General features: G+C 35.6%; 2 protein-coding genes across 2 annotated transcripts in view; one reads left to right on the top strand and one right to left on the bottom strand.

The window, feature by feature from the left end:
• LOC106979356 (olfactory receptor 13C9) overlaps positions 1-27,813 on the bottom strand; it is a 470,618-nt gene that overhangs the window by 80,368 nt on the left and 362,437 nt on the right. Inside the window, exon 7 of the transcript XR_008291061.1 lies at positions 7,837-8,068. The gene's annotated coding sequence lies outside the window, so the exon portion shown is untranslated. The remainder of the gene's footprint in view (positions 1-7,836; positions 8,069-27,813) is intronic.
• LOC106979336 (olfactory receptor 13F1) lies at positions 24,817-25,899 on the top strand. Its single transcript, XM_015077194.2, has one exon. It carries the CDS (start codon positions 24,877-24,879, stop codon positions 25,858-25,860), a length of 984 nt encoding a protein of 327 aa, XP_014932680.1. The 5' UTR covers positions 24,817-24,876; the 3' UTR covers positions 25,861-25,899.

The raw sequence follows: 27,813 nt of genomic DNA, 5'->3' as shown, positions 1-27,813 counted from the left end.
TTCTCCTTAGAACGGGAGTGTGGCCATTGTCCTTAGAGGTTTTCTTGTTGAAATTATTCTTCCATTTAAAGCTTCATCTATTTTCCTTCTGCAAAGTTTGGTATTTAAAAAAAAAAAAAATATATATATATATATATATATATATATATATATATATATATATATATATATATTTATTTCTGCTGCCAAGTTCTGAAATTCTTAAGACCTTCCATCCATGGAAAGTTTTGAGAATAATTCATTCCCTCAATAAGAAAAGTGGGTATCCTTTCTCCTCAGATAGCTACCTTCAGTAATTTATTATTTTATTTAGATTAACCACTGAAGGAGAGCAATAGGAACTGTTGTGAAAATGCAATACAAAAATAGGTGTAAAAGATAAATCATAGTGCCTGGTACACAGAAGGTATTCTGTATGTTCCACTGCATGCTACACTAATGCTTCCTCATAGAATGCTCTAGAAAGGCCTTAGGCTTTCCTACTATAAGGAATGTCTTGCTTGAGTTACCTGAGCAATAAGACAAGAGACATTGAGATTCTTCATGTCAATTTTATGGAGAAGTAGAGAAATATGTCATTAGCGTATGCCAGAAACCCTAGGAATTATCTTTTGATATTTCCTAAGTGATCATGCTACTCTTTTCTTTTTGAAGCCAGTGTTATTTTGCAATAAAGATAAAATGTTTCAAAATCTTAATAATTTATTTATTTTAATAAATTTTTGTTATCTAATTTTCAGGTCCACGTGAAAAGGTTAAAACAAATGTTAAATAATGCTTGAGTTCAGAAGGAAATCTAGTTCTCTGGAAATCTCCACTTAAAGCCCAGTATTTACAAAAATACAATTTTGTGTTTTTTAATAATCACTACTAAATGATTATATAGTTCTTTTTTTGAGAAACAAAGAAATCTAGTTCATTTGGAATAAGTTCCAAATTTCCAAGGAATTCCATGAGATACATATAATTCCTATTTTAAGATATGGAAGCTGAGACCTTGAGAAGTTAATTTTCAAAGGGTACAAAGCAAGTACTACCAATGATGTGCTCCTTAGGCCTGGGTTTCCCAGACAACAAGCAGGCTGAGAAGCTGATAATGGGGTCCCAAAAGGAGCTCATGCAGGCTGAGCATCCCAGGTGTCAGGCTCCCTTCCCCAGAGAATCACAATATTGCACAGGTCACAAGGTCTCAGATGCTGGACCATGAACATCCCAGACAACTATAAATAGCTAGTACCCAAAATTCAAATGGCCAGTTTATTCCTCCCATGATAAGACCACTTTCTCATGTTTGCCATTTAAGAAAAAAGACCCACAATCTCCTAAATGGAAGCCATGCTGTGCAGTGGTGATAGACTGGCAGACCATGTATATATGTGTCACTGATCTTGCCTTGTGAGATTTTCTTTTCTCTAATAAAACCTATTCCTTATCTCCTACCATAAATTGATGTGGAATTCATCCCGATCCTTTGCCTGACAAGGAGCATCTCGAAACAAACCTACTCAGTACCATAATTGTCTTGCTACTTTAAATGGTAAGGTTTTTAAGAAAAGTTGTTTTAAACTTCTTTCAGTAGAAGAAAGAATTCCTAAATTGATTATGAGCAAAAAAGAATGCCCTATCCTTCTCTCAAAAATAAAAATTAGTAAATAAATAAAAAGGGACACCTTGGTGGCTCAATCAGTTAAGTGTCCAATTCTTGATTTCGGCTCACGATCTCATAATTGTGAGATCAGGCTCTGCACTAGGTATGGAGCCTGCTTAAGATTCTCTCTCTCCCTCTCACTCTGCCCCTCCCCCACTCACATGCATTCTCTCTCTCAAAAAAAATATGAAATAAAAAATTTAAAAAAAGAATGCTCCATTTGTTCAGAAACATGGCCATAATAACTATGCCTGGTGTAAAATCATTAAAATACTCCAATCTTGGGGCACCTGAGTGGCTCAGTCTGTTAAACATCTGACTTTGGCTCGGGTCATGATCTTGCGGTCTGTGAGTTCAAGACCAGCATCAGGCTCTGTGCTGACAGCTCAGAGCCTGGAGCCTGCTTTGGATTCTGTGTCTCCCTCTCTCTCTGCCCCTGCCCTGCTCTTGCTCTCTCTCTCTCTCTCTCAAAAATAAATAAACATTTTTTAAAAATTAAAAAAAATATACTCCAATCTTATTTCCTCTACCTCCTCTATTCTCCCTGCCACATAAAACTCCTATATATACATACTAATATTGATTACTTATTTGTCTACGTTAATACATTACAAATAAATAATTACATATTTTAAGCAATTTTAAAGATTATCACATTGACTGTAAGAAATCAACAGAATTTTCTCTTGCTCAATCTCTCATCTTGCTGTTGTTTCATTCTTCCTTGTACTTAAAATTGCCTTCACGATTCCTTGCCTCCCTGGGCTGCTCTAATCTTTATGGCTTATACACTTCCAGAAACTGAAAATGAAATAACTTCTTAGCCTTTTTTATTTTATTGAACAAATATTTATCAGAGTGTATAATATACCCAGTAGCACCATTTTTCTAGCTAGGTCTCCTAAGACAAGGGAAATAAAAGCAAAGAGAAATGTTTGGGACACATCAAAATAAAAAAAACTTCTGCACAGCAGAGGAAACCATCAATAAAACTAAAAGGCAATTTCCCGAATTGGAGAAGGTATTTGCAAATGACATATTCAATAAAGGGTTAGTATAAAAAATATACAAAGAACTTATACAACTCAATACCCAAAAACCAAAAAGAATCTAATAAAAACATGGGCAGAAGATATGAATAGACATTTCTCCAAAGAAGACATGCAGATGGCCAAAAGACACATGAAAAGGTGTTCAACATCATTCATCATCAGGAGAATGCAAATCAAAACCACCATGAGATATCCATATCACACTAGTCAAAATGGCTACAATCAACAACACAAGCGACAACTAAGTGTTGGTGAGGATGTGGAGAAAAAGGAACTCCCATGCACTATTGGTGAGAATGCAACTTGGTGAACCCATTGTGGAAAACAGTATGGAGGTTCCTCAAAAAATTAAAAATAAGACTACTGGGTATTCACCAAAAAAAAAAAAATACAAAAAATACGAATTCAAAGGGATACATGTACCCTATGTTTATCGCATTATTTACAATAGCTACACTACAGAAGCAGTACAAGTGTCCATAGACAGATGAATGGATAAAGAAGAAGTAGTATATATAAACAATGGAATATTACTCAGCCATAAAAAGAATGAAATCTTGCCATTTGCAACCACATGGATAAGCTAGAGAGTATATAATGCTTAGTGAAATAAGTCAGTCAAAGACAAATACCATATGATCTCACTCACATGTGGAATTTAAGAAACAAAACAAATGAGCAAAAGAAAGAGAGAGAGAGAAAGAGACAAACCAAGAAATAGACTCTTAACTATAGAGAACAAACTGATGGTTACCAGAAGGAAGGTTGGTAGAGGGATAGGGGCAACAGGGGATGGGGATTAAAGAGTACAGTTATCAAGGTGAAAAAAAATAATGAAATGGAAAAAGAGATTAGAAAAAAAAAAAAGGAGAGTGTACAATATATCAGCCCTGTGATAGATGCTGAGTATATACTTGAAAATAAAACTCACACAATCCTTTAACTCTTAGAGCTTACATTCACTGGAGGAGAGAGATAATAAGCAATTAAACAAACGAATGTTTATAAAATATTGAATTGTAAAATTTTCTATTAAAAAATGGAGAGTAATAAAAATAAAAAATAAAATCATTCCAACCTCTCTGTATCCCCTCTCACTCTTAGTTTTGGAGACCTCTAATTAACCCTTTCCCCAATCTGTCACTTTATACTAGTATCTCTACCTTTAGCCCTGCTCCTTCTCTTCAAGTTGTCTCTCTCTGTCTCCTAAAAGCTTCCAAAAATATGCTTTATATTAATTCACCCAATTAACTTTAATAAAATGGAAGTTATTTACATGAAATTAAATAGTATCATATTGGCAACAATGAACAAAAGACAGGAATTTGATTTGTGAAACATCATGGTACAATCACTGGACTTCTAAGCTTGTAATGTTCTAAAAATTCACATCCACAATTCCATCTGGATAGAGAACTATCAGCCAAACCGGGCCAGATTTACACATTCTTTTTAGAACTGGTGCTGAAAAAGTAATTTCAAACATTTAAACTCAGCATTACTTTTTAAAACTTGAAGTGGGAAGTGGGCAAGTATAATTGAAGTGCACTAATGACTTTCAGTGGAGCTTTAACCTACATTAATCAGAAGTGTTCTCATTGTTTGCGAATGGACTTTATAGAAATGGCTTTGCAAGGTTTTGCTTACCCATTCTGGCAGTTGGAAGCAGCATAATTTATTTGCAAAGCATCCTTTATGCAAACTATATCCATTCCCCAAATGTTCCCTTGAATTAAATAAGGCAAGAGTGTAGACAGAATAAATTAAAGAAAATCATAGCATGCAAATATTATAGAAGGAATTAATTAAAACCCGCATGGCATTTGGCCAGAAAAAGAGGAGGAGAAACTAATAAGTATATTCAAGTACAGGAAAAAATAACTTTAGATGATATTTGGAGGAAATGAAATGTTGAAAGTGATAGAGAATAGCTGAAACTGGCATTATTATAAAGGAAACAAGACTATTTTACCAAAACAGGAATAAACAGAATTCCAAATTAAATATGACAACAATATTATATAAGTCTACAGTTAAATATAAAAGAGGAAAGAGGATTTTCTTCTAAGAAATTACCACAAATTGCATTCAACTAAGATGCAGTTGTAGTATATCTTATAGGAAGTTGTAGTATATCTTATACCTATCTTATAGGTAGTATATCTTTAATAAAAGAGGTTTTTAGGTCTCCTATGATATACTCAATTTCATTTCAGAGGTATAATCACAATTATGAAATAAGAAACTTTTTTAAAAAAGGGTTCACTGTACCTCCTTGAAGAATTCTACCTGAACATTTCTGGGTAAAGTCAAAATGGTTATGCATTCTTCTAAAATAATTAAGGAATTGGGTCTATGGGATTGTTAGATCTTCTGGTTAACCAGGTTTTAGACAATCCTTTGTATATCAAGCCTATGTAATAATTTCCCTGAATGTAAGTATTAAATAAATTCATGGTCTAGTGGTGGAGATGTTCAAGTAAGTGGCTGATTATAGTACAATGTGATATGAGGTACAAGAGAGTTTTGTAAGTTGCTGGAGAGCAGAGGAGGAATTCCTAACCTAGGCTTGGAGGAGTCAGGGAAGATTGCAAAACTGGTATACTTGCAATAAGTCTTAAAAGATTACCAAGAATGTAAAGTTGCGAAGCACGTTTTAGACTAAGAGAGAGCACATCCAAAGCCACAGAGGTGTGAAGGTCCCTGCCCAGGTGCTTCCCAATATTTGGCAATGTTTGAGAATGAGAGGAATTGAGGAAAAAGTAAAAATGAAACTAGAAATTAGAGCATAGAAATTAGAGCATAGGCCAAAACAAACACTTGCAGTTGAGTGGACTTTCATATTATAGCCTCTGCTATAATGTATATAAGAATAATACATAAATTGCATTAATCCTAACCCATGTTGTATATAGTCTTCTAGATCTAGAAACTGGACTTGTAATTCTATATAAATGTTATCCATATATTGTCTTATAGTTTCTTTCTCTTAAAGTAAATAAAATGTTTGAGTTGTCAATGTAGCTACATTTTTAAAAATTGTATCCTATAGGAAAGGCTACCCACATTTATGTATATCTTGCAGATTATAGTATAATGTGATCACAAAGTAACATGATTACAAACTAATCAGAATCATGCAGAATGTTTGTTAAAAATTTAGATTCCTGGCATTAACTCAAACCAATAATATAAGAATCCCAGGGCCCAAGAATTTGCCTTTCAGCAAGCTTTCCAGATTCTTCTGATATGGCCTCATAACAACACATGGACATTCTTTATCTAAAGAATGCTCAGTGCAAATGAAAAGATCTATTTTTAAAAAAATTTTTAATGTTTATTATTTTTTTTTATTTTTGAGAAAGAGAGATAGAGTGTGAGCAGGGAAGGGGTAGAGAGAGAGGGAGACACAGAATCTGAAGAAGGCTCCACCAGGCTCCAACCTGTCAGCACAGAGCCTGACGCGGAGCTCAAACCCATGGACCGCGAGATCATGGGCACTTAATCGGCTGAGCCACCCAGGGGCCCCTGAAAAGATCCATTCTTTTTCCACTATGTATACTGAATAGGAAGCTGAGATCATAAGACTTTAAAATTAGAACGTACTTGATGATAGAGGACCTAATTCTGTCCTAATTAATTTCTGTCTAATTCCTTTAGATTGGAAGTCACTCACTGAGAGAAAACCGATAAGCAACAGAGAGTCAAGCACTTCGGCATGTCAAACACCATGATCTAGCTCTGACTTACAAGCTACCAATCTTATCCTCTAGCCAATGTGTTACTAGTCACAAAAACAAATAAAAAAAACCTAATACACTGCATTTCTTACCATTCTATGGTCTTATAGAACTTTTTCGCAAGTTAATGCCTTTGTAGAACTTGAGTCCACTGCCTAAAAAGCCTAATTAGATCTTGAGCTATTGAAAAAATTCAGCCTATATAGTAATTTTTTTTAGTTTTTATTTAAATTCCAGTTTGTTAATATACAGTATAATGTTAGTTTCAGGTGTAGAATTTACTGATGCAACGCTTACATACAACATTTGGTGCTCATCACAAGTGTACCCTTAATCCCCATCCTTTCACTCATCTCTCCACTCTGTTAACTATCAGTTTGTTCTCTGCAGTTAAAAGTTTGTTTCTTGGTTTGCCTCTCTCTCTCTCTTTTTGTCTCTTTGCTCATTTTTTTTTGTTTCTTAAAGTCCACATATGAATGAGATCATATGGCATTTGTCTTTCTCTGACTGACTTATTTTGCTTAGCATTATACCCTCTAGCTCCATGTTGTTGCAAATGTCAAGACTCCACTCTTTTTTATGGCTAAGAAATATTCCACTTAATAGTAAATTTAGTAGCCCTTCAGAGACACCAAGTAAATGGACTCAACTTTCAATGTATTTGTGAAAAGGCTGCCAGTGTAGAAAGCACTAGGCATACTAAGCCACAGATGATCAACCCAGCCCAACCACAGTTGAGCTAATTAATAGTTTAAAATCTTTTAGTTCAATGGAGATCTATTAAGAAATTCTAAATCAATTCAATTACTTGATATTAAATTTTGTATTCCATTGTCTTAATTGGTGAAATCTATTCCACAGTAACATCTAGGTTATTTGCAATGTAGTTTCCTTCACCAGAAAGTTATTGTACTAGTAAAGGACAGACTCTCTATTAAAACTCATTTAATAAATCAGAGAAAGACAGTAGACAATACCATAAACAGCATGAATCTTGGAGTCAGGTAAGTCTAGATTCAAGCCATAAATATATCACTGTGTGACTTTGAGTAAGTTACTTTATTATCCTGAGCTTCCAATATTTCACCTGTCAAATGGAAATTGTTTCACAGGGCAAACAGCTAATTAGATAATTAAACATACGGGAAATTGCCCAGCTTATTGGCTAACTCATAATAATCACTCACATATTTGTTACTGCTGTTGTTATAACAGTTGCATCAGGAACAGGTCCTTCCCATTACAGAGCCTGGAAAAGCTTAGAGGCACAAAGGATGTTAGCCGAATGAGCCCAGCTTTACACAGAGAATCTTAACAGAAGACTTAACTGGCATGCTAGGATGTGTATTATCAAAACGTTTCTCATAAACTATAAAAAATTATAAGGAGAACTTACCCCATCCACACATTTTTTAAATTGGTAGGTCTTCTTTAAAGATAAAAAGTCTGGGGCGCCTGGGTTGCTCAGTTGGTTAGGCGTCCAACTTTGGCTCAGGTCAGAGCTCACGGTTCTTGAGTTCGAGCCCCACATCGGGCTCAGTGCTGACAGCTTAGAGCCTGGAGCCTGCTTTGGATTCTGTGTGTGTGTCTCTCTCTCTGCCTCTGCCCTGCTCGTGCTCTGTCTCTGTCTGTCAAAAATAAAAATACATTTAAAAAAAATTTAAAGATAAAAAGTCTGTTCTGTTTCTGAGAAAATTTGGATTAAAGTCACATACTAATCAATGGATGTTCATGATTAGAACATGGGGACTCTGAAAGAAGCACTGGTCAGAGACGAGGACAAGCACTGGTCCCTAGCAGGGCCTCAGAGCCTGGTGAGCTTATAGAACCCAGAGACTGGCCCTAGAGTTTCCTGCCCCCCTTAAAAAAACAGTTTTAGGGGCACCTGGGTGGCTCAGTCGGTTAAGCGTCCAACTTTGGCTTAGGTCATGATCTCGCGATTTGTGAGTTTGAGCCCCACATAGGGCTTTGTGCTGACAGCCCAGAGCCTGGAGCTTGCTTTGGATTCTGTGTCTCCCACTCTCTCTGCCCCTCCCCTGCTCATGCTCTGTCTCTCTCTCTCAATAATAAATAAGCATTTTTTAAAAATTAAAAACAAAAACAGTTTTATTGGGGTGCCTGGGTGGCTCAGTCAGTTAAGCATCCAAGTCTCGGTTTTGGCTCAGGTCATGATCTCACATGTTCACAAGATCATGTTCACTATTAGTGCAGAGCCTGCTTAGGATTCTTTCTCTCCCCTTCTCTCTGCCCCTCCCACTTGTGCACCTGTGCATGCACGCATTCTCACTCTCTCAAAATAAATAAACATTAAAAAAACAGCTTTATTGAGGGGTGCCTGGGTGGTCCAGTTGGTTACACATCTGATCTCACGGTTGTGAGTTCGAGCCCCAGGTCATGCTCTCTGTCTCTCAAAAATGAATAAACGTTAAAAAAATTTTTTTATAAAAATTTTTTTAAACAGCTTTATTGAGATATAATTGATATATAAGAAACTGCACATATTTAAAGTATACAACTTGATGAGATTTGACACACATATATATATACCCATGGAACCATCACTATAATCCAAGAAATAACTATATGCATCACCTCCAAAGTTTCATCCTTTTCAGTCCCAGAAATTTGAATTTGTAAGTGTGCCAAGAGTTAACTGGTCTCTTAGGGACCTGTTCATAACAGCCAAATTCTCAAGAGATAGATGGTAAAGCAGACACCAGCAGATTTGTTAATTTACTATGGAAGACTGAATATTTCTAACAAACTCAGAGCACTCTTTACCCGGTATTAGAAACAAGATACTTTAGTAGTTCAGAAATGGATGTGTCATCAGAAGTTTGCTCAGTAACAAAGAATCAGATGCTTTTGAGGAATATTTCAACAAAGAGATAAAAAAGCTAATGGTCTCTCCTTGTCCCCCCAATCTTCTTCACTTTTCTAGTGGTCAGACTCTGTGCCTTCTAGGTTAAAGTGCTTCTATTCTAAACTTTATTTATTTATTTGGTATTTATTTGGGGAGAGGAGGAGGGCAGAAAGTGAAGGAGAGAGAAAATCCCAAGCAGGCTCTGTGCTGTCAGTGCAGAGCCTGATGCAGACCTCGGTCCCATGAACCATAAGATCATGAGCTGAGCAGAAACCAAGATTCAGATGCTTAAGCGACTGAGTTACCAGGGTGCCCTCTGTTTCTATTTTAAACAAAATTTCTCCTTTTCTAGATTCAAGCAGATAAGACTCCTTTTTTGTTCATAGGGATGTGCATACTGCAGATGATTCAGTGACAACTTTCTTTTGTTATATCTTTGCCACTTTAGTAAGGCTTGGACATTGTCCAGAAAATAGTCATTTATCTTTGCCCTTGTTTGTAAACTCTATGGCTATGTCTGGATATGATTAAGCTCTTGGATATTGTATGTTGAGTCCTATGAGATACCCTCATGGAGGATTTTATCTACATATGGCATTGAAGTCACCTTGCCATGGCTCCTATAGAAATGGTAACACCAATACTTGCTGGTCCCACTAAGACACATAAAACATTTTCATTTTGCACTGCAAAAGGACTAGCAACTTTGACTCTAATATGACTTCATAGTGAATACTGCAGTCATTTCTCAAGGATATGTGGTGTTATGGGTAGTCTCCTCTTCCTCTTCACCTTTGGTAGATGATTTACAGAAATATTTAAATGTGTTTCAGCAAGTTAAACATGTCAGAGCATGTCAAAACACTAAAATTATAATGCGAATCTATGACCTTACCACAAACATGATGTCAATATCAAAAGACCTCTTGCTGTAATTAATGTCTTCCATGAATTGAGTCTCTTTGAAATGACTTTTTACCAAGCTCTTAAACAAGTTAGCCACTGCACATATTTCCTAATTGAAACATTCCTGGCATTAATTTTTATTAATTAATTCTTTAAAATAAAGAATTTTAAAGGCTGGAAATTATGATCTTTTTCACAGTGGGAAGAATTTTGTTTCTAATAAAAGCTTAATAAAATATTTGTCTCTATTAATAGATAATTAAATAGAGAATTTAATTTTGTATCAATATGTCAAGATAAATTATCATTTTTGAATACCAAACAAAGTTCAGAAAAGAAAGTGGCATCGTAAGTCTGGACATTTGGTACCTAGTAGGAATTCAAGTAATGCTGACAGCTTTAACCCTGTCATCATGTGTAAAGTTTTGATTATAAAATAATTTTCATGGCTTTTGATTTGAGATTACTTTTTGGATTTACCCTTCAATGTCAAATTAAAACATAGTTACTAAACAGTGGCTAAGAGAGTAAATACTATGTGTTAGTCACCAGCACAATGTTAGCCATCATGGTGAATGAAGAAGTGAGGGCTACACAGCATTTAAACTTATTCCATGATATACAATCTTCCAGGCTTGTTGATTTGCAAATCTGCAACTTTGATTTGATTTGATTTTGCAGACCATGCTTCAATTATGTGTGTCAATTTCTAAATTGAAAATAATAAAATCAATATTAAAAATATCTGGACTTGTAGTCTTCTGTGACTTGCCTAACAACCATTTGTCAAATAAATTGTTGATCTTTTGAACAGTATTTAATAAGGCTTCCAATTCCAAAACTACTGTGTTAACTGTTTTTAATTGGTTTGGTTATACAGTCAGTGAATGTATATTCATGTTGTACTCAATGCTGGGAATAATGTGAGCGAAAACAAATGAGTTGCCGTTTTGACTCTGCATGACTCCTTGAAAGCTTAGACTGTATCTTCGACTAGCATCTGGACCTCCATTTTTGGCTGGGTCCCATTACAAGGCCTCCTATTACTATTTTTAGGAATATAATTTGCCTAGCAGTTCTTCATCCAGCTCTTCAGTTGTATTTTCTTACAACAGTGGGTGCCACCCTTGCTACATTGACAGAGTGCCTAAAAAATATGGTATTCTCTGCAGAAGCATAGTTGATCTGGAATACAAATTCAGAAGAATTTTTCTGCAGAAATATGACTCCATTTCATGAACAAATTACATAATTACAATCAGGGATACATTGTTTCAGATATTAAAAAGCTGTTGGATGAAGCAAATTTGAGAGCTTTAAAAATAAACTCAAGCCAGTGAAAGAAGAGTTAAGTATTTAAATAATATCTGGGAATGCTGATGAGTTGAAGAATTAATGAGCACATTAAGGTTAATAGAGGACATTTAAGAGTTGTCCTTTATTTGGGAAGAGGACACGAATCATGATGACAATCATACTCAGCAGATATGAGGTTTTCTCCAGGTGTTCTGGCCACCCTCACTTGCCTGACTCATAAACCTGGCCAGCGTGGTCAAAGAGGATTAGAAGAAGAGACAATCACAAAGTACGAGAATTTTCCCCAAGCTAGCATGATATCCCCATCTACCACATGCTTAGTTTCTGACACAAGTCCTGGATTTTGGCATTGGTCTTAGAAGATACTCAGGTTGTTTTTCATCCTGCTACAATGCACATTTGTGTATTCAGTTTGTTGAATGAGCTCAACTATTTGGGGTGATTCTCCTGAAGACAGAGATCATGCCTTAACCAGCTCAAAGTTCTTTGTGCTAAAAACTGAGATTTCACGTGGAAAGTATTCTTCGAAAGTTTGTTGTATGTATGAACAAACGAAACATTTTTCAGGTGCCTGGGTGTTTCAGTCAGTTAAGTGTCAGACTCTTGATTTTGGCTCAGGTTATGATCTCACAGTTTGTGAGATCAAGTCCCATGTGGAACTCTGTGCTGATGTCACAGAGCTTGCTTGGGATTATCTCTCTCTCCCTCTCTCTCTCTCTCTCTCTGCCCCTCCCATGCTCTCTCTCTCTCAAAATAAATACCTAAACTTAAAAAAAAGATTTTTTTCCAACTATACATAATGTAAATAATGCATCTTGTGAAGTCAAATCTATTTCAACACCAAAAGTCCAGTTACAATATAACCATGGTTGACTCATGGGCTCACTAAAGCAAAGTCACTCACTAATATCCTGTTTTTGAGCATTCTTCCTCATGGCCAGTTTGGCTGCTATAGGTCACATTATTCCCTAACAGGCTTCATCTTGGATAGCACATGGCATACTGAATGACATTACAAGGAGCACCTTGCCTTGTCTATGAGGTAAGCAAAATGTTTTAGAATATCTGCTATAGGAACCTTAGCTATTCATAATTTAATGAGGAAGTATGTGGTCATTTTTTGTTTGAAACATGAAATTTGAGTGCTAATACTTTGATAAGTTATAAACTTCTACCCTTTCCTACTTTCATGCCCCTCCTATTTTCTACTCATTCAGTATTTGCCAGCCATGTACCATATGAAAACTCAACATCATTGTGTGAAAAAATAATAATGAAGAGGGAAGAGAGGACAGAAGGAAAGGGAAAAAGAAAGATATCATTTACCATTTCTTCATAGCATGATTTTTATATTCTTTGATACATTTTCTCTACATTTCTATGCAGAGAAATGTTGGCCATCTCATGAAATTTAACAGCACCCTCCTTCAACGGAAATAGACCAAAAAAATACTTAAAATGTCCTCTTGGGAAATAGTTTTAAACTCTCATGTTATTAATTGAATTGTGTCCCCTAAATATTAATCTGTTGAAGTCCTAACCCCCTGTATCCCAGAACGTGACCTTATTTGGAAATAGGGTCTTTGCAGATGTAATTAGTTAATATGAGGTCATACTGGCATAGGGTGGACCCCCAACCCAATATGACTGGTATCCTTATAAAAAGGGAAAATCTGGTAGGATTCAGCCATAGAAGAATGGAATTGTAGTGTCCAGAATGGCTTTGTTCAAATGCCTTGTTCTTTCCACATGGTGGCTTGGGCAAAACAGTCCGACTTCGTTCATGGTGGCTTAGGGCTCCAATACAAGTGTTCCAAGAGCAGGGAAATGGAAGCTGACATGCTTTTATAAGGCCTGGGCTCCAAAAATGGCCCAACATCACATCTTTAATATTTTATCAGTCAGAGCAAGTACATAACCTGCTCAGAACTCAAAGGGAGGCAACATAGACCCACATCTTAATTGGGAAGAGTTTCTAAAAATCTTCACCCTAACTTAATGTGCTACATGACTCTTATCAAAAATTATTTCCATATGTACTTAGAAAAACCATTACATTAATTACAATTCACTGATCATTTTAATTTTTCAAAATCATTTTTTTAGGCAAGGATTTATTAATTAAGAGATTAAACATCTTTCAAGTCCCCTGCCTTATCCCCTTCAGTCAGCATTTATATGTCTCATTATATCCAATGTGTGCATTTATTTTTTATAATTATGCTCATAAATTAATTCATAATACCCCAATAATCCTTAAAGCATCTTGTCCTCTACATCTTTTGTAATTTCCCTTAGAGCAAAAAAAGGGAAATTTTGGATACATCATGCTAAATACAAGGCAGAGATTGGGGTGATGCTCCTACAAACCAAAGAATGCCAAAGATTGCCAGCAAGCCATTAAAAGCTAGGTAAGAGGACAGATTCTCTCTCATAGCCCTCAGAAGGAATCACCCTTCCAACACTAAAATCTTAGATTTGTAGCCTCCAGAACTGTGAGATAATTCATTTCTGTTATTTAAGTCGCCCTGTTTGTGATACTTTGTTACAACAGCCCTAGCAAACTAATACACCTTCTTTGAAGTCATTGACTGGAAACAATAGTGTCTGTCTTGTCAGGACAGGCTATGGGGCTCATGGGTGCCTCAGTAAGTTAAGGGTTCATGACTTTGCTCAGGTCATGAACTCAGGGTTGGTGAGTTCAGGCCTTGAGTAGGGCTCTGTGCTGACAGCTCAGAACCTGGATCCTGCTTCGGATTCTGTGTCTCCCTCTCTCTATTTCTCTTTCTGCGCCCACCCCCCTCCTCTGCTTACTCTCTCTCAAAAATAAAATAAACATTAAGACAGGCTACTACCACACTCCCACCCACATTGAAACCATACTATGGGACAGCAGAACCTTGACTTCTGCTTGGCTGAAGCTTTAAAAATCACTTACCACTGAAACGACACTGTACCTTATCTTGCTCTCTTGTGATTAATTACACAAAGCAGAGGCAGGAATAGCAGTTAACACACAGGTGCTCCTCATAGAGCCTTCCTATTGTTGACCCTAAGCAATGGTGAGGCAGGAGCTGTTGACTGATACATTACATAGATTAATGTAAGAGATATTAATGAGTTCAAGGGCGTTCTCCTTATTTTTATTCCCCATAGCCTCTAGTTTCGTGCTGAGCACAGAACTATTATTTAGTACTTAATCTTTGATAAATGATATTATCAACTCTCTTCAACAGTTTATTTTTGCTTTGAAATATTTTGAGTATAAGTAAAACAACTTGTTTTCACTACATGTAAATATCAATATCAATAGGTACAAAAGGTATTGAATTTCTGTTCTTTCTGAGAAAGCTTTTCTGTAAGGGGACCTCAAAGACAGACAAGCTAGTCTCTGTCGCCATCTAGGGAAAATAGAGGATTATAACAGTATAGAGCTTAAATTTAAATTTCAGCTTCCGAAGGAATAGTTAAAACTATACTTAGAAAAATGCAGGAATATAGAGTTTGCACATAGAGATGCTTCCTTTTTCTATGTAGGGTAGGCCAGTGTATGCCTCTTTGTAGAGGCATAAAGGTTTTGCAGGCAGCAATAAATGGTTGTCTTCTTCAGGGGAGATCAGTAAAGTATCAAAGAAATTCCCTTAGCCCCAAATATTCATCACATCACTTCCCTCATAACTTACCCATGCACATGGATCTTCCTGAGATCACTGCAAGGGCTATCCAGTCCCCCCAGTGCTCATTATCAATACATCTTTCATGTTCCTCCTAGGAACTTCAAAAATGTGTCAAATAAGACAAGTAAGCACCTGCAAGGCCACATTATGATCTCACTGAGATCTCACTTAATTTCTCAATTTTCTCAAATTATGTTCAACTATGATGTTCTAATTCCCTGAATCGAGTTATACTGTAAGGTGAACATCAGATGATGTTATATCTCAGGACTCAAACTCCTCCCACTCATTTCCACTGTCAGAGATTTTTTTATATGTATTTATTTTTTGGGGGGAGAGTGCAAGCAGGGGAGTGGCAGAGAAAGGGGAACAGGGGATCAGAAGTGGGCCCGGTGCTGACTGGTTGACAGCAGCAAGCCCGATGTGCTGCTCAAACTCATGAACCAGGAGATCATGACCTGAGCTGAAGTCAGATACTAAACCAACTAAACCACCAGGTGCCCCTCCATTGTCAGAGTTTTAATTTCATTCTTGTTTCTAATACCTTCTCCCCAATATCAGCACAGTGAATTTTTAAAAAAATTGGGCCATACTCATATTGCTTTTCTCCCAGTAAAAAAAATCCTTCCACAGTACCTAAAATGTGGGCTATGAAGCTCCTAAATTAGCATAGACTACCTTGTGTGATAATTCCAATTTTATCACCAGCAACTCCCTCTTTTGCATTTAATGATCAGATCACACCAATCTACTTACCTTTCCCGAATACAATATGACATTTTACAACTCCCAGTTTAAATATATGTCACTCTCCTTGCCTGGAAGCCTTTTCTCTCACATTCTCATTTGGCTGCCCTTAATAACCTTCCAACTTCATCTCTAGTATCAATTCTTCCAGGAAGTCCTTTGTAACCCATTCCCAGACTGCAGCAAAGGTCACTCACTCACCCCCATGCCTCACAAATTACACTGTCTTTACACTCCATTTCCCTAATTAGACTGAGAAGGTGCTAAGGGAAGAGTTCAGACCTTTCCCATCTTCTGATACCAGCACCAACACAGGAATTGAAAACTGGCAAGTGCTAATTAAACAATTTATTCTAGATCACAACAGATCAAGAGAAACATGCTCTATAAGTGTTTGCTTGTTTGTTTTTGGGGGGGAATGGGGGGTCATTGGGATGGGAGTATTAAAAATGTTGTTTTTGCAATACCTGGGTCATCTAGGTAAGAGAAGTCCCTCAGTCCAATAGCTCCTGTGCCCAAGTGTCAGCAAGGATGGAAAGAAGTTGGAACCCTTGTACACTACTGGCAAGAATGTAAAATGGTGCCACCATTAAGGAAAACATTATGAAGATTCCTCAAAAAAATTAAAATAGAACTATGATATGATCTAGCAATCCCACTTCTGGGTATATATCTAAAAGAATTTAAAGCAAATCTCAAAGCAATATCTGTATACTCATGTTTAACGCAGCATTATTCACAATAGCCAATCGGAGGAAACAACCCAAATGCTCATCAACAGCTGAAAATATAAAGGTAATGTGGTATATACATATAAGGGAATAAAAGAGAATTAAAAGAGAAGGAAATCCCGTCACATCCTACAACATTAATGAGCCTCAAGGACATTATGCTGACTGAAATAAGCCAGTCACAAAAGGACAAATATTATATGATTTCCATTCATACGAAGAACTCAAAATCATAGAAACAGAAAATAGTTGGTTGCCAACGGGTGCTGGTGGTGAGGGAAGATTAGTGTATAGTGAGTACAGAATTCCAGTTTTGCAAGATGAAAAAGTTCTAGAGATCTACTGCACAATAATGTGAAAATACATAACACAACTGAATTGTACACTTTAAAATAGTTAAGATGATAAACTTAACCACATTTTTGCACCATTGGTGGGAAGGTAAACTGGTGCAGCCAGTCTGGAAAACAGTGTGGAGGCTCCTCAAAAAATTAAAAATAGAACTACCTTATGACCCAGCAATTGCACTACTAGGTATTTATACAAAAGATACAAAAATGCTGATCTGAAGGGGTACATGTACCCCAATGTTTATAGCAGCACTATCAACAATAGCCAAAGTATGGAAAGTGCTCAAATGTCCATTGACTGATGAATGGATAAAGAAGATGTAGTATATATTTATATAATGGAATATTACTGAGCAATCAAAGAGAATGAAATCTTGCCATTTGCAACAACGTGGATGGAATTGGAGTGTATTACGCTAAGTCATAAAAAGACAAATATATGATTTCACTCATATGTGGAATTTAAGAAACAAAACATGATCATAGGGGAAATGAAGGAAAAATAAGATGAAAACAGAGAGGGAGACAAACCATAAGAGACTCTTAAATACAGAGAACAAACTGAGGGCTGCTGGTGGGGAGGGGGAGGGGTGGATGGACTAAATGAGTGATAGTCATTAAGGAAGGCACTTGTTGGGATGACACTGGGTGTAATACATAAGTGATGAATCACTGGGTTCTACTCCTGAAACCAATACTACATTGTACATTAACTAACTTGAATTTGAATAAATAAAAATTTTTAGAAGATGACAAATTTAACAAATTTTTCCATGATTGAAAATTAAAAGATGATCTATATCCATTCTTTCGATTTAGAGAAAAGAAAAAAGGAGGCCTAATGTGGGGATATATCCAAGAAAAAACAGCAGGATAAAATCAGTTAAAAAACTGAATGTTCTTCTTCTGAGATCAAGAAGAAGGCAAGAATGTCCACTACCCCACTTACAGATAGCATTGAGTCCTGGGCAGTGCAATAAGGCAAAAGAAATAAATAAAAGGCATTACAATTGGAAAGAAGGAAACTGTTTTTATTAAAAAAAAAACAGATTGCATATGAAAACGACCATAAAAATTCCAAGGAGTCCACAAGGTAACTAATAAAATTACTATGAGATTTTACCCAATCTATCAGGATGTATCAGATCACACAAACCAGCTGCATTTCTATTTACCAATAATAAACAGTTGTTAAATATATTTTTAAATATCATTTGTAATAGAATAAAAACTAAAAATGACTAAAGGAAAGTTAACATGTGCAAAAGATGTGTAAAACTTTTATACTGAAAGCCACAAAGCACATAGAAACAAATTAAGGAAAACCTATTACAGAAATTCCTCTGACTCATGAATTAGAAGAGTCTATATTAAGTTACCAATTCTTCCCAAATTCATTTACAGATTAATGCCATCCCATTCAAAATACAGGCAGAGATTTTAGAAAAACTGCCAAGATGATTCTAAAACTGATATTGAAATGAAAGGACTTAGAATAGCCAAAACAGTCATTAAAAAGAATAAAGTTGGAAGATTATACTACCTTTTTATTAAACTTATTATAAATTTGTAATAATCAATTCACTTGGTACTGATACAAAGTAAGACAAATAAATCAATGGAACAGGATAGAGGTGTACAGAAAGAAATCTACATATATATGATCTATGAATTTTCAACAAAGATGCTAAGGTAATTCAATGGGGAAAGGATACCTTTTTCCATAAATAATGCTGGCATAACTATGTACCCATATCTCACCCCATACACAACAATGGATTTGAAATAAATCATACACCTAAACATAAACATTCTGTCTATAAAACTGCCCCGAATATTATTTTTAAAAATTTATTTATTTATATTCAAGTTAGTTAACATACAGTGCAGTATTGGTTTCAGAAGTAGAACCCAGAATGTCGTTTTGACCATTAAGAAGGCAACGATTTCTTGGAATCAAAAACTACCAACATCTAAAAGAAACACTGAAATTTTATAATTTTATTTTTTTAAAATTTTTTAATGTTTAATTATTTTTGAGAGGGAGGGAGAGAGAGAGCGTGAGTGGGGGAGGGAAGAGAGAGCAATAGAGAGAGAGACACAGATTCCAAAGCAGGCTCCAGTCTCCGAGCTGTCAGCACAGAGCCTGATGCGGGGCTTGAACCCACAAACTGCAAAATCATGACCTGAGCCAAAGTTGGACACCTAACTGACTGAGCCACCCAGGCACCCCCCAAAATTTTATAATTTTCAAAGTTAAAAACTTCAGCTCTTCTTTCATTATGTTTAATGTTAGCTGAAGTCTTCCACAGATAGCCTTTATTATGTTTTGGAAGTGTCTTCTTATTGTTTTAGGTAATATTTTAAATTTTTTCCTAGCTTTATATAAGTACAATTGACAAATTAAAGGTTATGTATTTATGGTATACAATGTAATGCTTGAAATGCATATACATTATTAAATGATTACCATAATAATGCTATTAACATATCCATCACCTCATACAGTTATCATTTTTGTGTGTGTATGCAGAGTGAACACTTAAGATCAACTCTCTTAGCAAATTTCAAGTATAAAATATAGTATTATTAACTATAGTCACCATGCTGTACATTAGATCTCTAGAAATTATTCATCCTGCATAACTGAAACTTTGTACCATTTGACCAACATTTCCCAATATCGTCTAATCTGGACACCCCACCTGGCACCATTCCACTCTATCCATGAGTTCAACTTTTTTAGATTCCACACATCAGTGAAACAATGTAGTATTTGACTTTCTGTGCCTGGCTTATTTGACTTAGTATAATGTCCTTGATATTCATCTTAATTTTAGCATGTGACAATATTTCCTTTTCTTTTTAAGACTGAATAATATTCAATTATATGAATTTACCATATTCTCTTTATCTATTCATCCATTAATAGACACTTGGATGATTCCCTAACCTTACTATTGTGACTAATGCTATAAAAAACATGGGAGTGGTGATATCTCTTTGAGATACTGATTTCATTTCCTTTGCATATATACTCAGAAATGGAATTGTTAGATCATATGGTAATACTACTTTTAGTTTTTGAGGAAGTCCATCTAACAGATGGAAGGTGATAGCTCAAAAGTTTTTATTTGAATTCCAGTTATTTAACATACAGTGTAATATCAGTTTCAGGTGTGCAATTTAGTGATTCAACACTTCCATACAATACCCAGTGCTCAACACTACAAGTGCACTTCTTAATCCCCATCACCTATTTAACCCAGCCCCCTACCCACTTCCCCTCTGGTAACTATCAGTTTGTCATTTACAGTTATGATATACATTTCTCTGATGATTAATAATGTTGAGCATTTTTTCATATACCTATTGGCTATTTGTATGTCTTCTTTGGAAAAACGTCTATTTAGGTCCTTTGCCAGTTTTTAAATTGGGTATTTGTTTCCAGAGTTGAGCTCCTTATAAATTTTGGCGTTTTACAAATATTTTCTCCCATTCCATAGGTTGACTCGTCATTCTGTTGGTTGTTCTTTGTTCTTTGATGTTGATTGTTCTTTGCAGAAACTTTTTAGTTTGATGCAATCCCATTTTTCAATTTTTGCTTTTGTTGCCTGTGCTTTTGGATTCATAATAAAAAATCATTGTCAAGACCAATGTTAAAAAGCTTTATCCCTATGTTTTCTATTAGTAGTCTTACAGTTTCAAGTCTTATATTTAAGTCTTTAATCCATTTTGAGGTGATGTAAGTATATGGTCTGAAGAGTCCAATTTCATTCTTCTGCATGTGGATATTCAATTTACAAACACCATTTTTGAAAAGACTGTCCTTTTCCTATTGTATAATCTTGGCACTTTTGTTAAAGATCATGTAAATGCATTAACTTATTTCTGGTTTCTCTATTCTGTTCCCATTGATCTATACATCTGCTTTTATGTCAGTATCATGCTGTTTTAATCACTACAGCTTTGTAGTATATTTTGAATTCAGAAAGTATGCTTCCAGCTTTGTTCTTTCTCAAGATTGCTTTGACTATTTGAGCTCTTTTGTGGTTCCGTAGAAATTTTAGGATTGTTTTTTTCTATTTCTGCAAAAAATGCCATAAGAATTTTAATAAGAATTTCACTGAATCTGTAGATTGCTTTGGGTGGTATGGACATTTTAACAATATTAATTCTTCCAATCCATGAGTGTGGATATCTTTCCATTTATTTGCATTTTTTCAATTTCTGTAATCAATGTCTTTATTTTTTAGTGTACATAACTTTCATCTCCTTGGTTAAATTTATTCCTAAGTATTTCATTATTTTTAATGCTATTATAAATGGGATTATTTTCTTAATATCTCTTTTGATAGTTCATTTTTAGTGTATATCAATGCAACAGATTTTTGTACATTGATTTTTGTATCTTGCAACTTTACTGAATTTGTTTATTAGTTCTAGCAGAGTTTTGGTGGAGTCTTCAGGGTTTTCTATATTTAAAGAAAATGTAATCTGCAAAAACAGACAGTTTTCATTCTTCCTTTCCACTTTGGATGCCTTTTATTTCTTCTTCTTGTCTAATTGCTTCTGCTATGACTTCCAGTATTTATTATACCGAATAGAAACGGCAGGAGTGGGCAACCTTGTCTTGTTTCTGGTCTTAGAGGAAAAGTTTTGAGTTTTCCACTGTTGAATATGAAGTTAGCTGTGGACTTGTCACATATGGTCTTTATTATGTTGAAGCACACTCTTTATAATTTGTTGAGAGTTTTTATCATGAATTCTGTCACTTTTTTTTTCCCGCATCTATTGTGATAATCAGTGAGGGTTGGCCTATATGCTGGTGCTGCAGCTTCCTGCCTGACAGTGGGGTCGTGGAAGCTTGATCTATAAGGGCAGGCATTTAGCCTGGAGCCTCAGGGCCTGGCCTGGCACTGTGGTGGCCAGGAGCCTTATTCTGGGGGTGTAAGCCTGGAGCCAAGGTGCCAGGGTTCACTGGGGTGAGCTCTATGCTGAAGTTCATGGTAAATTTGGATACCACTTCATTCTTCTTCCCCCATGAGGTGTCTCTATGCATCGCACTACTCAGGCTTGAGGAAAGGATGACATGGGTAATGTGAAAGTGTTGTTCTTACCCCCTTCAATGTGTCTTTTCTTATTTCTGTTCTGGATTTCAATGGAGACCCAGAAGTATTCACCAATCCATAATCTTTCACCTGAAATCCTTAGCTTTTGTAAAGGTATTTTCATTTGTGGATAGTTGTTCAAACATGCTTCTGTGAGGGTACAAGTTCTGAAAACTATCATTCCACCATCTTGCTCATTCCTCATGGAAGTATCCTTTTACTGCTAGTTTGCTGAGTGTGCTTTATCATAAACAGAGTTTGAATTTTTCCATGGAGTGTCAGAATTTCTCTTCTTTTTAGTGTGCTTTGATTTATCTACAAAGCAGAAGTGTGGTTTGGTGCTTTATGCATAGTGGGAGGAGTCAGGTCAGCAACCTTCCTCAGTCTTAGTCACTGCCTTCCTTTAAATCTTTGTGGGGTAGCCCTACAGTACAGTTCTCTCCTAGGCACAGTGAAGCCAACCTAAATTATTTACTTCCAGCCGTATAAGCCTTACAGCTTTACAAGTTCAAGAAATCAAACAAGTTGGGAATGGTAGTCAATAAATAAATTCAGAGGGAAATGGGATTCTGGGGCCAGATGTCAGTCAGCTTCTTCCTTTTGCTTCAACCATTTGTATTATGGTTGCAGTTAATCTTGTCTAAATGAGGGGGGAAAGTAATAATATTGCTGTAGTCAAAAAGGAAGGAAACAGTGAGAAGGGGAAGTAAATCCAGTAAATGCAGTAAATACAGGAAAGGAAGAGGATTCAAGAAGCAAACAGAAAACCACAGAAGAGAGAAAAATCTGAAATCTATGAGTGTATACTATAAATCAGATACTATGTAAGTTGCTTTACATAAAATATCTCTCTACTCCTCATAACGACCCTGATAAAGAAATATTATCATTGCTCTTTTACAAATAAGCTAAATCTCAATGAGGATCACCAACTTGCTCTAGATAACAAAACTGAAGTGGTGAAGTGGGAAGTATTTGCAGCACTAAAGCCGTATTGTTTCCTGTGCACCAAGATGTCCTGTAGTTAAAGAAGTGAATCATCCCAGGGCCTTGAAGGTTATATCCCTACGAGAGCAGAGGAAATAGAAGACCTCACGGCTACATTCCGTTTGTAATAAAGCAAACAGTGAGGACAGGATTTCTGGTTGTTGTTGTTTTTTTAAATAATCTTGGCAATAGTTCAAATTTATAAACTTCTCTGAGAATGAAAACATATTTGATGTGATATAAGTAATTTAGTAATAGTCATGATTACAATCTGTTACTAAAACCAAGGCATCCAAACACAATTGCATAGTGATGAGACTGACAGCATGTTTTCTCCATACCACCATATACACTATTCGCCATTAGTTGCTCATTTGGAAAACAGAAAATTATAAATAGAGATTATAAAAATCACTCAAATGGAGCATTCAGTGGATTTCTGAAGGATCAAGATGCCTTTATCTGGTGAAACTATCTTCTCAAAATGGTTCTACCTTAAAAGAGGTGTTCTTTAAAACAAATTGTCCCTTCAAGTTCCATGAAGAACATTTACTCTCATCTTATCTTTGAGCTATGATGAGCAATGGAAGAGTTACTTAAGTTCTCCTTCTTCCATCTTTGGTGGGCTCCATATCAAGTATAACTTCATATTGTACACATTATGAAACACTCCTACAATCTAAAGGAGAAACTGTCAACATTATTCATTCGCCTTAACTTTTTTAAAATTAGCCAGCTTGACTGATTTTATAACACAATCAGAAGCAGAGAAAAGTTCCCTTCCCAAAGATAGTGTAGATAGGAATATGTTTATTTCTTGTTTGAATAACACTGCAATTATAACAGACCAGTTACTGACTATAATTGGATCTATGGGACATTATCCCTGGAGTTTCAGAATTTTAATTCTGCACAAATAGAGTTCTAAGTTTAATTTGCTACATGAATTGGAAACTTCTCATAAGCAACAAAAAGCTTAAATTGCCTTATAGTGCCAATAGTTGGTCTTTTGAAGGATGATTCTGGAGCACAGATGCCAGGCAAATTGTAGCTATATGAAAGAAATATCTATATATGTCTACCACCATGAGAATATCTGTCATCATCTTCCTGGGTTTGAAATGGAAACTGTGGACTTGTGTTGAAATGTCCAAGGCTTTTGGTTAATTAATCTATGACTGCAGAAATTTATAACTTTTTTTAACTCACTGAATCTCCCAAATTATTTTGGACAGAATTCCAGGAGTGACAGAAAATATGATAAGCTTGGAGAGCAGAACAATTCCTAAGTAAGAAGACTGTTACCAAACTAGGGTAAGAAAATAATTCCAATGGCTCAGGTAAATTAATGACTTAGCTATAGATCAGTTACAAATGTGATTTCAGAAAAAGAAAGAATGCATAAGATTATTTCTTTCATCAATCTCTCATGATGTTTATGAAATAAACCTCTCCCTTCCTAACACTGCCAAAAAATCTTGTATCAAAAATAACAGCTTGAGGATTTACCTGTTGACTTCCTACTTGAAATTTTCCTAATTAATGACAAATTCCTTCAAACATATATTACTATCAGCAAGCTGGAGAAGCATTTGACTACACAGACTACAAGTCTATATCATAGACTACAAGTTCATATGAAGAAACAAATGCCAGAAAATACGAAGGGAGGGGATCTTATGTTTTATATATAATATATGATGTTAATCTTTCTGTGCATATATACAAATGAATATGACATAATAAAATGTTTCAGGGAAATTTGACATCTGTAACAGTTTTTTTCCTCCTGGGATTTTCGCACTACCCCAAAGTTGAGGTCATAGTATTTGTGCTGTGCTTGCTGATGTACCTGATCACCCTGCTGGGTAATATCATTCTGATCTCCATCACCATTCTGGATTCCTACCTACACAAACCCATGTACTTCTTCCTCAGCAACCTCTCCTTTTTAGACATCTGGTACACTTCTTCTGCTTTTACTCCAATGCTGACAAACTTTGTTACAGGGGAAAACACCATCTCATTCGTAGGGTGTGTTGCTCAGATGTACTTCTCTCTAGCTATGGGTGCCACTGAGTGTGTGCTCTTGTCCTTGATGGCATATGACCGATACGTGGCCATCTGCAACCCCCTGAGATACCCCATCATAATGAACAAGAAGGTTTGTTTGCAGATTGCAGCTGGTTCCTGGTTGACAGGCTACCTCACCACCCTGGTGGAAACAGTATTTGTGCTGCAGCTCTCTCTGTGTGGTCATAACACAATCAATCATTTTGCTTGTGAAATTCTGGCTGTCTTGAAACTGGTTTGTGTGGACACCTCCATGGTGGAATTACTCATGCTGGTGATCACCACACTTATCCTTCCCATGCCAGTGCTTCTAATTTGTATATCTTATGCATTCATTCTCTCCAACATCCTAAGAATTAGTTCAGTGGGTGGTCGAAGCAAAGCCTTTTCAACATGTGCAGCCCACCTGACTGTGGTGGTTTTGTTCTTTGGGACAGCTCTCTCCATGTACCTAAAGCCCTCAGCTGTGGATTCACAGGAAATAGATAAATTTATAGCTTTGGTATATGGCGGATTAACCCCCATGTTGAATCCTATCATCTATAGTCTACGGAACAAAGAGGTGAAAGCAGCTATGAAAAGGTTGCTGATTAGAAATCCTTTTGGTACTGTGTTAATTTCTGTCCTCAATAATATCAGAGCAAGCACACTCATCTGAATAATCTCCAACATTATCCAGAAAGTTGCAAAATAGTTGCTATAAACCAAACCCTGGAAAATACTCATTTTTGATAGTTCAACATTAAGTTCAATATCTTGATTTATCTTGTAAATAAAACTGCTGAAATTAATGAATCATTTAGAAAGAATGAATTATGTTTCCAAAAAGTATTTAAAATTTATTGAATATTAATATAACATTAAAATTAGATAATTTCTTATTTCCTGTTTGACTTGCTATACATCTAATAGTCAACTGTAGCATCACCATGGCAACTAATACCGCAAGATTGTAAAATTTTAAGCCTAGTAAATTTTTAAATAATTTCTTCTTATATGATTTGCAATTATATCTGAATTTATGAAGAAATAGGTAATTTTACATAAGTGTTGATATAATTTAAGGTATAAATATGTCATAATTCATAAAACCAAGATACTATTAATTTTAGAAGTTTTCCTAGTCTCTAAATGTTAAAATGTGAAAAATATGGTTTCAGGTTTGATGAACTATAGCATGAATGATTTTGTTATTTGGGATGTGTATCTGGGGGGATGAATAAATATCTCTGTATGTGCAAAGATATCATAACAAGGGTCTGCACAATTGTAATCCTGCATATGAAGTGGAGTAAAGAAATAACTTTGGGACATCTTGAAATGCTTATGGTAATAATGTCAAAACACTCTCATATTAAACTTCGAATGCCTCAGTGAATTCATCAACACATAACCACACCATGTTACTATTCTTAGACATGGTTAATTGACCTATTAAGTCTGATAAAGAAAAGATTCCTACCCTGTAGAGATTACATTGGAAAAGAATTGATTTATGAATGTACACACATATTATGGGAAAAGATTCATGGATATATTTAATATGTGAGCAAAATTACATAAAGTATAACTTTATCAATATTGCATATTGGTGAGTTTTTGTCTTTTCCACCTTCCCTGGAACTAGGAAATAATGAAGTCAATGTGTAAACATATCTTTCTTTCCTCTTTATCAGAGAGGTATTCTTGGACATACATGGGTGGTGACTTTATTATATGGATCAAGTGACTCTTGCTAGCATAAATACAATCTCCCTGAGTTTTAGATTTAGAGAAGGTAGAACAATTATAGATAATTGTTGCATAAGGTCTCAGCCTGAACAAGTCAGAGCTTTCAAGGAATTATTCAATCTCTATAACCTATTATATATACATATATATATACATATATATGTATATATATGATTATTCAATCTCTATAATCATTTATGACAGTGATTTCAGGTAATCACAAACACTGAGCCTATACATATTCATCTTACTTGTTTACATGCATGAAAAGAAAATCTGTAAATAAGGTGTTAAAATTAAAGTCTTATGCCTCATCAGTTCCAGTGGGCATATGATATTTTCTTCAACAAATTTGTCTATCATTGTTTTTGAGGGATGTGGATGAGCTGATTATTGTTCGTGAAATAAGCCAACTCCACTCTCTTTAGGCAAAATCCAATGAAATGGCTTTATACCACCTTGTTGGATCACCGTAGGCCTAGAGAGGGTCCTGAGATTTCAGGGGATTTTGCAAGAGTCATCTTGTCTAGTCAGCTAGACCCCAGATTGAGTAAACTTCTGCATGGTTCAAGTATGTTTTGTATGCTGTATTACAAAAATGGAACTAAATATGTAATCCTGAATTGTATTTTGATTACTTCTTCATTATTCTATGTTGCATGATGAGCAACCTCCAGTGTTACCACATTCTTCATCAAGAGGGAAACCACATTCTCATCAAGAGCTTCATCAATGAAGCTTACAAAACTGCATTGTATTCCAGTCCCACTTCTCTGAGGTAACATGTAGTTTATACTTTGAAATATTCATATTCAGTGTCCTTAGATTTCACTCAGGATTTCACTCACACAGTGGTTAATTTCAACAGATGCATAACTTT

The sequence above is a fragment of the Acinonyx jubatus genome, chromosome D4 (genome assembly GCF_027475565.1).
Source record: "Acinonyx jubatus isolate Ajub_Pintada_27869175 chromosome D4, VMU_Ajub_asm_v1.0, whole genome shotgun sequence".
Lineage (NCBI taxonomy): Eukaryota > Metazoa > Chordata > Mammalia > Carnivora > Felidae > Acinonyx > Acinonyx jubatus.
The sequence above is the reverse complement of the archived record's forward strand: the minus strand, read 5'-3'. Positions and strand labels throughout refer to the sequence as shown.